Genomic DNA, 10,396 nt, shown 5'->3' with positions numbered 1-10,396 from the left:
AACAAAATTGGAAGAGCTGTTGAATAATGCCCCATATGCATGACAGTGCAGAGCCACCTGGGAGTTACTGTGATGCTGATGCATTTTAAAATGTGGGTGTAGGCACTAGCAGGGGGAGAAAAGCAGCTTCCAAGTCTTGTCCCTTCAAAGGATTTAATTACTCATTAGGAATAACCTTGGCAACAGTTACCCTGCCCCATTAATCCATACACAAGTGGCCAGCACCAGCTGCTTCAAGGTAAGGCAGAAGATAACCCTGCAAGAGTCTGTTTTCCTCTCACAGAAAATCCTTATTGTCCAACGTACACCAAACTGGTGAACAAACAGTATTTCGTGGCATTGAGCTCCCTGAGGTAACTGTGCTCTGTTAAAAGGAAAACATGTTACCACTGAGAAAGTGAAGAATAAGGTGAAATGCAATAAACACATGCTTCCACCTGCTCCTCTTCACAATTCCATGGTGGTTGTACATTTTTGGACAGAGTTCACTATTGTTTATACAACAGAAGTGCATTTTTTCCTTTCTATTAGAGCAAACAAATAAAAACTCGGTGTGAATTAGAAAATCTTCATTTCCAGAAGCCTCTAGCACGTAACATAGAGAGGGAACGAAAGCTGAAGCTGCTTAACTGTCCCTAATCTGTGTGTACTGGGAACAGAATGATACAAAAACCAACTTCTTAAAACAAGATTTATTGGCACAAACATACATGTTACAAATGTCTATGATATTCTTGGAAAATATGTTCACCACTTCAAAAAAATCACTGTCCACAGAAAAGTACAGTAATATCAAACTTTGTAAGTCATCACAATTTTAGCATCAAAATGCATGCATTCATCTTTTATAAATGAAATTCCACTGACCTCCAGGTAAAGCACTTTAAGAAATTTCCTGGTCTCCACAACATTATTTTTCCTCTCCAGATAGCTCCAATAAGGTGTAAATCGAATGTTTTCCGTAGAGGCACAAATCACAACTCCTTGCTCAGCACAGCCGAGACTGAGGTGAGAGATGCTGTTCTCAGCACAGGCTCTCAGGTCCTTTCCAAGTGCATTACTACAGAGCTCAACACAACTGTGTGGCCTCTGAAAGAATGCAATTAGAAATTTGGTCTGGAGTTTGGGTTTTTAAAAGGGCAACTGAAAACTTATTTCTCACTATTCCTATTACATGAAATAAAGCTTGAAGAATTACAAGGAAAGAGGTAGAAGAAAGGCTTTTGTTTTGCATTGCCATTCCATCAGCATTTGAAAGAGGGAAGGCATTGCCAAGGTGACTTGTGAGAAGAAAGAGTAATCTCAGTACATCCTCTTCTTTCTTTGGTGCCAATCTAGGTTTTGCCACTGACCTCAGAGTACAGAACAAGACTTACCAGATGTCCTGAATCTGTCTTGTTCTCAGCTTCAGTGTCAGAGAAGCAGGCTCACATACACAGAGGGGAGAGAATGCACTGATTTCCTCAGTGTGATCAGATGGCTCAGTCCAATGTCAATAAGAAACAAAGAAAAGTTCTTGATGTCAATGGAAGTTCCTTGAAAAATGGGGTTGCACTTACTCCCACTAGATCTGAATTTGACTCTAATCAGTTCAGTGCACAACAGAAAAAAAGGCAAAAATATAAACCACATATACTTATGAAGGTGGATACTGCACTTTTATCACCATTGGGAAGGCTGAGAACATATTCAGTGGCAGAATTTGCTGTGGAATCCCCAGCCTTGGAGATTTTCAAAACTCATCAAGACAAACCCTGTGCAACCTGATCCAACCTCAAAGGTGGCTCTGCTTTGAGCAGGACACTGGACCAGGCAAACTGCCGGGGGTCTTTCTCTACCTAATCTTTCTATCATTCAGTGGAAAGGCTTTTCCTTTCCTGAATTAGGACACAGCACTGATTCTATATCAGACCTGGATTTAGTAAGGCAAAATGAGGGTGGTTTTTTATTGTGTTAAACAGAGAATAGAAATTCACTATATGCTTAAGCACATATGGAACTCACTTCCAGAACAGGGCATGCCTTGCTCCTCACTCGAGGCTGGCAAGTGTGAAATACCACAGTGCTGAATTGATTATGTAGCACCTCCAGAGGCTGCTCTTCTGTGTCAAGACTCCAGCATGTGTCATTAAGGAAAACACTAATTAGCTGGCTATGAACTAATTTCCTGCAATGAGTATAACAAGGTTATAATAAGAGTTCATATACTGCCACTTAGAAAACTTTTTATGCTGCAAAACAAACTAAAGGTTGCTCAAAGTACATACTGGCTACGTTTTACCTCTTTCATATTTAGGAAGAGTCAAACGCCTGTCTATGTATATAAGCACTTCTTTTGGAAAGGGGGAGGAAAAAAGAATAGGAGTCATCAAAGAAAAATTTAACCTCTATAACAGTTGGTGTTTTCCCCCTCAGAATGTATTTTTGCAACAGACAAAGCATGTTTTCAAGTCCTGCTCATGAGTAGGAGGCACTAATTTCTAATCTTTCAGTGATGCTGATAAGTGTAAAGTGACTAATATTTTACCACGTATGTGGTCGGGGGATGGAGGACTTTTCATTTACAAGACAAAATAACGATGTTTTTCATGACAAGTAGTGGGCTATCTGTAATATTTTATTGTGCAGACCTGTGACTGTGTCGTAGCAACACTAGCATTTTACTGTTTGGGGAAAAAGCAAATGTAACATAGATTGAAGTAAGCATTTTTAATGAGAAAAAAATATTCTTTCATCTATAATTAGGCTTTGGAAGCTAATTATTTGACCATTTGTTTAGCTGCTAATTCCTTAAATAATAGTTAAATAAAGTAATGGTTAAACTCCATACCCATGGTCTTTACCATACATTTCTACTTGTTTTCAGAATATTTTTTTCCCTTTAAGCTTCATGAAAGACTGACCTTGCATTATTTAGTAGCTTGCTAGTGGCATGGTAGACACACTGACCACCGAATTTTTGGTGTCAGCCAAGACTACTTTCACTAATAAAGAAATTGTTGCAAACTTTCAGGTCAATACTATAAAAATTAATAGCTAAACTTCTGAAAAAAATAAAGTTTATGCATTGTGCATCTATGAATTTGTAGCTCCATTATGTGTAGTATCTCAATCACTGATCTTACAAAGAAAATAACTGCAGCTGCCATTATTTGCTCTGTCTTTAAACAAACCTGTAATGTATCAGGGGGAGAAACTGATTTAATTCTTTTAAACTTTTCATTACAGAAAGCTTGGACCACCACCATGTGTTCACATATACATGACAGGAATGTAGTGGACTCAGCAAAGTCATTTTCTGTCCTCTGCTTAGACCATTTATTGGTGGACAAGCGTAAATACCAGAGTGGAATGAGGGTAAGCAAAATAATCATGCTGTGTCAAAAAGATTCCATTACAGAGACCTGTAGAACAAAGTGGGCACTGAAGGTGTATTGTTACTGCACCAAGTGCTCTGAAGTCCTGTTTGACTGAAGTCCTTGACCACTTCTGCAGCATGTCTTTGGATACTCAAATGGCCCTCTAAGCAAAATGGCATTCTCTGCAAAAAATGTTAGATCATCCTTCCTGCATATATCTCCTGCATTTTCAAGGAAAAAAATCTTAACCATCTGTCGTAGTTCATTTTAAGTAGGTAGATTTACTTCAATAGATGAGCACCTCTTAATTTTAACATACAAAAGGTGCTCTTAGGTAGAGCCACTTATAAAAGGAGTTTACTGAATGCTGGCTATATTTCACTTAAACCATTTCCCAATTTACTATATTGTCATTACCACACTATCCTTATTTGCTGTTTCCTCTCTTTTCAACAAAATTGATGAAATTATTGTTACAAGAAGTGTTAAATACATTTAATTAAAATTCCAGTGATACAATTTAAAGTAGTGGAGTAAAAATGCTGTTGTCTTACAGCCAGCAACCTTCTTTTGTATCACATTATTTTGAACCAAATTAAGACCCAGGAGGCATATTCTGCCTCCAGTGTTCTTGTCCAGAGAGTGAAGGCTGGTTTGAGGACAGCAGGGCATTATGGGGAAGAGATTCTGCTCCATTCAAGACCTACCTGAGCTTGGACTGAGCTCAACAATAAGAATGTGACAGAAGACAGGGAGTCAACTGAGAGGGCAGAACAATCCTGGCCCCAATATACCATGTTCCAAATACACTACACTCCAAAAACATGAAGGCTTTCTAAGAGAACAAAGAGAGACTTGAATAATGAAGAAACCAGACACTGTGAGAAGAGCTAAAGAATGGAGAAGGTTTTTTTTCCTAATTGTCTTTGTTGTTTTATATGATATTTTCTCTTGGAGAACAAGTACTTTGCCCTTTTAAACTTATAGCACATGGTTTCTTTGGTTGAATAGTGTGTTATGTATGAACCACGAGGGTGTATTCATGTTTTAAACCGTACAGGTTATGGGTTTTGCTTTGGAGAGTTAGCAGATGTGATACAGTCATGACAGAATGAGGTTACTGCAGGAATGACTCATTGTTGAATAATCAAGTGTTTACTCCACCGAAACTGCATGTAACCAGACTGCCACAGTTTTTCTGCTTTATTGCAAGATGTAGCTTTTAAATGTCAATGCATCAGAAAGGAAGGTAAACTCCTTGGGTGGCTCAGATATCTTTTTATGCATGTGTTTAAAGGCAGAGAGTCTTATGGTTCTCAATGGAGAAAAAAAGCTATTGAGCACATCAATTTTGACACATATTAATGAACAGAGGAAGGGAAGCCAGCTGAAGAAAACAAAATCCTTTCCTGAAGTGGAAGTGGAAGTATTTCTGAAGGAGACCAGATGCAGAAAGAACAGTTAATGTAAGGTTCTGGTTTGATTGTTTCATACATCCCAACCTAGTATTCCTCCTGAAAATAATGTTACCATTTGAGAAACCTTCAGCCAATCATTTCTCTAGCTCCAATTCATTTTTTTCAAACTACTTTCTTCAGCCTTTTTTGTTTTGCTTTTAAAGAAGGTAATTGGAGGGTGCTTGTGCTTTGTCTTCCATGAAGAAACACATGCTCAAATGTATCTTGTCTGGCAAGAGGGGCCTAAATCAGGTGAGAGGAAGAAGTGGCTGGAAAAGCATCTCAGTCTTCTGACTACAGTGGGCCCAAAGGTTATGATCTGTTATGGGTCTAAAGTTCAGCTCAAGACAAAATCCAGAGCAAAGAGACTTTGGTCTCTTTGAAGCCTTTCTCCAATACTCACTCTGTGTACATTGGGAGGAAGCCCAGTGCCTTATATGGCTGCTGGTTTAGCCTTCTTCCCTGTTTTATGGGCAGGAGAAGCAGGACTGAGATCTAAATCCTGGATCATACTCAAGTGCTCTCTAGTTTATTTGTGACGGTCTGGCACTAACATGTGCAATCACAGTGCTGTCATTAAAAAATAATAGATTATACGTATTCCCACTCTGTGGATAACATCCCATGGAATAGAGAAAAATTCACTCTGTAAAACATGAGAGTTGAGTAACATCTGAGCTTCTAAAAGTTCCTCAAATTTGAGTCTGCTGTGGTAGATGCACATCTCCATTTTGTAGGCATGCTCTAATACTGATGTCAAGTCAGGAACTGGCTCTTAAGAGCTAAAATCCATTGTATTCAGGCAAGAAGTAGTCCAGCTGTTCATAAAATTAAAGTTATGTGAAGCCCTGTCAGAGGAGCAGAGACAGAAATGAGACACAGAAATGGTAGAATTTCAAAAGGTCTTGCTACTCATACAAAACCAGCAGATTGTGGCTGTTCTAATTCATTCCTTGCACAGTTAATACTGTCCTGTTCTTCCATCATTGTGAGTGTTTAAGTCACTTATTGCAGATCACTATTTAAGAAGAAAAAACCCCAAACAATTATTTTACTTGTCTGAACTGTTCCAGGTTCCAATAGAATGAAAGTGCCAGTTTTAAAAATACACCTGACTACATTTCTAAATCAATTCTTGCCTTACAGACCCTAGGTTAGAGTCAGACTCTTTATCAGATTCTCCCATCCTCCTTCTAATAGTATTGGATTACATTGGACTATGTTGGATTGACTGTGCTGTTACATAATGTTGCCAAGTGAAAATCAGGTCAAGTACCTGGTATGGGTTCCACACTACCTTCTCTTGTCAAGTTCTGTGTAACAATGTTTGTAGGTTTAAAGCCACATCTCTGTTACTGCAAGGTAAGCTAAATTAGAGAGAAAGTGTAATGCCCAAGCAGGACCTCACTAGCCTGTGCACAGTGGATGCAAATAGCACATCCTCAAGCTCAGATGCTGACATAGGATCGTTGCCAAGCCAAACAGCAGCCATGGTACAGGCACTGACCAGCTCCCAACCACCTCCTTTCCGCAGTGCTGTGTCTGAATGGCAGCTCATGCTGTACAGCATCCCAGATGTGTACAGCTGGATGGCCCAGAAAGCAGAGGAAGTGCTTCTTATAAGGATGGAATATGCAAATCTAAAGCAATGTCAAACTCTGGCTAAAGCTATCAAAAGCATTGCTTACAACCAGAGGAGTCTTCAGTTCAGTCCCCAAAGTGGCATTCAGAAACCAATGGCCTTGGGTCCTCTGAGGGTTTGCTGGGAAGTCACTAAAAGGAAGCCTTTTTGTGACTTTTTAACCAGCCCAAGGTGAGAGCCTGGGCAGTATTTAGTGATGAAGGGCAGCAGTTGAAATTCTACCCAGTAATTGAAATTCTAATCAATGCTGACTGAACAAGAATGAGTTAAACTTTTCATGGAAAATTTACTATTACAGGTAGGCAGTCGTAACTGCACATTTTAAATGCAGAGGCAGTGAGTAGAAAGCAATCAATCCTGGCTTCAACACACATAAGATCTCCAACTGTGTTTATATAGATTGTCCTCTGCATCAGTCTACACATATGTGATGCTGTTGCACAACCCATGACCCTGAACAGTCCTATATTACCATATGCTCCTTGGTGAAGATTTAACCCTCTGCAGGAGCAGTACAGCTCTGGGTCTGTGTTTCAGGGAAGGACACACTTGTTAATGATCCCTGGTCTGAATCAGAAAGGTTATATGGTTTATCTTACCAATTGCAACCAACCATTACAGCACAACTAGTAGCAAATATTGAGCATTCATTAGCACACTATGTGCAACCAACTTCAAAGAGTTAAACATATTAATTTAGCATATTTCATTAGCAATCAGGAGGAAATAGTCTCTTCACAAACATTTTACAACCCACCAGAGGGTAGGTTTCTTGACTGGGTTCTTCCTTGCAAATTCTCACTAAGGTTTAGGAGTCATCCTCGTTAGTTACAGTTTTGAGAGATAATGAGTATACCTGCCACAACCATCTCCACACTCACCTAAAGCTCCTACTTTGATTATTAACTTTCTTCATCTACATTAGCTAGGAGGATGTAAGCTTTGCATCCTTGTAGCACTTTCACCACAGTTTCATTTGGGAACTTTACATCTTCGTAGCTAGAGGATTCAAACTCAGGATGTGTATTTGCAGCCCTATCATCCCAGTAGTCAGTTTGGGCTCTCAGAGGAGAAGGAACATCTAAATTAAGGCTGTAAATCAGCCTGAAACCTTACTGATTGTACCAGCTCCAGTGAAAGCTGTCTTCATCTCATGTGCCCTTTCAGTAGAGAAGCCCTGTGAGGATTAACCCATGCTCAACATGGGTATGGGTGGCAGGACTCACCCTTAGGAGAAAATTCTTTCATATCAGCTATCCAATTATCTTAGTAGTTTAAAAGGTTTCCTGAAGTTGGATGGCTTATTCCTCTTCCAGTGAAGGCTCGATGATAAACAGTACTCAGCTGTGTCACCTCATAGAGTCAGGTCCTTCATGACAGCCAAGTTTTCTGTGTGGCCCATGAGGATTTCAGAATTGTTTCTGTGCTTACCCAGCTGAAGGACTGAAGTGAACAGGGCATACCACCGAGTCCAGTGGCACATTAGTAACTTTGAACCTTCACTTTCATTAAGACTGTGGCCACTTACTACTTAATGACACAAAACAGTGCATGTGACTATGAAGTAATAAATATATAGGGAAAAATGCAACTGAAAGCTTTCAATTGATCATTATTTATTCTCTCTGCAAAATTCTGCTTAAGCACAATTTGTATATAGATTCACTGCAACAAACAGGTCTGGGTCTCTATGTTTTTAATCTGAACCCTGTCAAGAGAGAGACTCCAAGGTGGAAATACTTACACTACTGTTATCACCATTTCTATTCCCTAATTAAATTGTAGACAAAAACCCCCTCAACCTACCAAATTATTTTTATTTTATTCTATGAATTATTTTTAGAAGTTCTGAAGGAGTTACCCTAAAAAGACCCTTTCTGAATTGCCTGGCTCAAAATTTGATAATTCATTTTTAGTTTGGTTAACTATGATTGAGCTATTCAGTGTTTTAAAAAGATAAAACCCCAAGAAATTCACAAAAGCATACAAGAACTTTCTCTTAAGCCACAATATATAATTTCTTTTAATTACATCAAATGTTAGTTTAAACTAATTGAGTATGATAGGTATCTCAGCTGAGCACTTTACAAAGATGACACTATAGTTTATGAACTATACACACACACACAAAATCAATTTTTTAAAAGCCTATTAACACCACCACTTTGAACAGTGTTTCTTTGCCTTCCTCTTCTCCAGGAAAGCTTTGCTAGGCACCTTCCCTTTCTCAGCCTCTCTCTACTATTCCCCCATACCTTCTTCTTCCTGATTTTTGAACGATCCTCACAGTGGGGACCATTCCTGCACACTGGTGCAGAGGTAGCTTCCTACAGCTGTGCTGGGAAGCCACCGACACCACCAAAGCTGTTCATGTGGTTTAAGTCAGGGCCTAACTATTGGGGTTTGGCATTCATGGGAGTCCCATGAAGCCTGACAAACAGTGCCTTGAGTTTTTAGCAAGAGACTGTATCTTAGTCATCAACGATGCTTGTGTTATCATTTTTACACTTCACTAGGATTTTCCAAGATTGTACTAGCTAATGCTTTTTAGTTGTCGTAGAGTTTTCTCTCTGGCTTTCATACTGAGGCCATCTTGGTTGTTTGGAATACCATAAGGTGTTTTCCATAAGGAAAAATTTAAATCCATGGAAGATAATAAACTAGTCTTATTTACTTTCTGCAGGCAATGGTTTTAGACTTGGATACTACAACTAATCTCAGAAAATCTGTGTTTGGTTAGCTAAGTTGAACTATGATATCTTACATGAGTACTTGCAGGTATCACTCTCTTCAGTGGGAGTAGCAGATACTTCCTCAAAAAGTTACATCTGACAATGGATTTTGCCATCCAACTTTAGGTGCTCAGATTGAGAAGGCCCTAATGTTTGCTGCAACCTTAGGTTTGGGTCCAATGCACCTGACTTTGTCCCTTTAAGCAGGAGCTTCCCCATAACTGTATTCTCTGATTCTGAGATGTTTTAGGATGCTTTTTATATACTACAGTTTCTGAAGGTCAGTGCATACACATTTTAAGACACAGTGATAAGACAGTGTATGGAACTACTTGGCAGTATTTAGCTGGTACAGTTTCTTGTGGAAACAACAGAATTCCAAAATACACCACACTGAATGCTTATGGGTTATTACAAGCAAAAATCCCAAGACACCAGGAATTAAAAAGCGGAGTTCAACAAAGGAACACTGATATTGTCAGTTGATATGAACAAAGTTGTGCCAAGTCTTCCTTCTTTGTTTTTTCAAGTGGAGAAATAAACTGGGAAACAAAGCAGAAGGAAAGAAAGATTAAAAAAAAAGACAAAACCCAACAGTTATTACAGAGTTACTGTTGTGCTTTATCTTACAGAAGTGTGTGATGTCAGAGAATTGCAAACATCTTTAGCACATCTCAGTTAAAAGAGCATAACACATCTTACACACAGTATTCCTTCCTAGGGGAAATGGGGATGCTTCTCCCATCTCAGAAGGAGTTTGAAGGGGAAACTGCAGTGGAAAGCAGGGGAGACTGTGGCTCAAAAGACGGAAAGGGCAAGGACAGACAGTGATGGTAGCTGCCATCGTCAGCTCCAGCAACACCTGCAATGCCATGGGTGGTGTGCCTGCTTTTCCAGGGCCCCACTACCAGGATGGCAGAAAGCCTGGCTTGGGCCATTTCACCACACACGGTAGCTCATTGCTGTGAGGAATGGCTCAGTTTATCTGCACCCATAGCCAGCCCTGCATAGAGGGTATGATCTTGTTCCCATTCAAATCAGGGACTGGAAAAGTCATGCAGGACTTGTCTCTGACAGCACTTGGATGCTTGATCTCTATAGGATTTAAACATATACTTGAGAGCTACTGTAAATAAATGCAGCATTGAGTTCAATACACAGAGTCCTTCCTGAAGCTGCAACCTTTAGGTACCATTACAGAAGAAT

General features: G+C 39.5%; 1 protein-coding gene across 1 annotated transcript in view; it reads right to left on the bottom strand.

Moving 5' to 3' along the window:
- Positions 1-677: 677 nt before the first annotated feature.
- The window catches only part of LOC116791545 (vesicle-associated membrane protein 2-like), a 52,505-nt gene continuing 42,786 nt past the window's right edge, over positions 678-10,396 (bottom strand). The window contains exon 5 of the mRNA XM_032697659.1: positions 678-9,732. Coding sequence (XP_032553550.1) covers positions 9,716-9,732 — 17 coding nt within the window. The 3' untranslated portion in view covers positions 678-9,715. The remainder of the gene's footprint in view (positions 9,733-10,396) is intronic.

This window comes from Chiroxiphia lanceolata, chromosome 10, assembly GCF_009829145.1.
Source record: "Chiroxiphia lanceolata isolate bChiLan1 chromosome 10, bChiLan1.pri, whole genome shotgun sequence".
NCBI lineage: Eukaryota > Metazoa > Chordata > Aves > Passeriformes > Pipridae > Chiroxiphia > Chiroxiphia lanceolata.
This window is presented reverse-complemented; position numbering and strand designations above follow the sequence as displayed.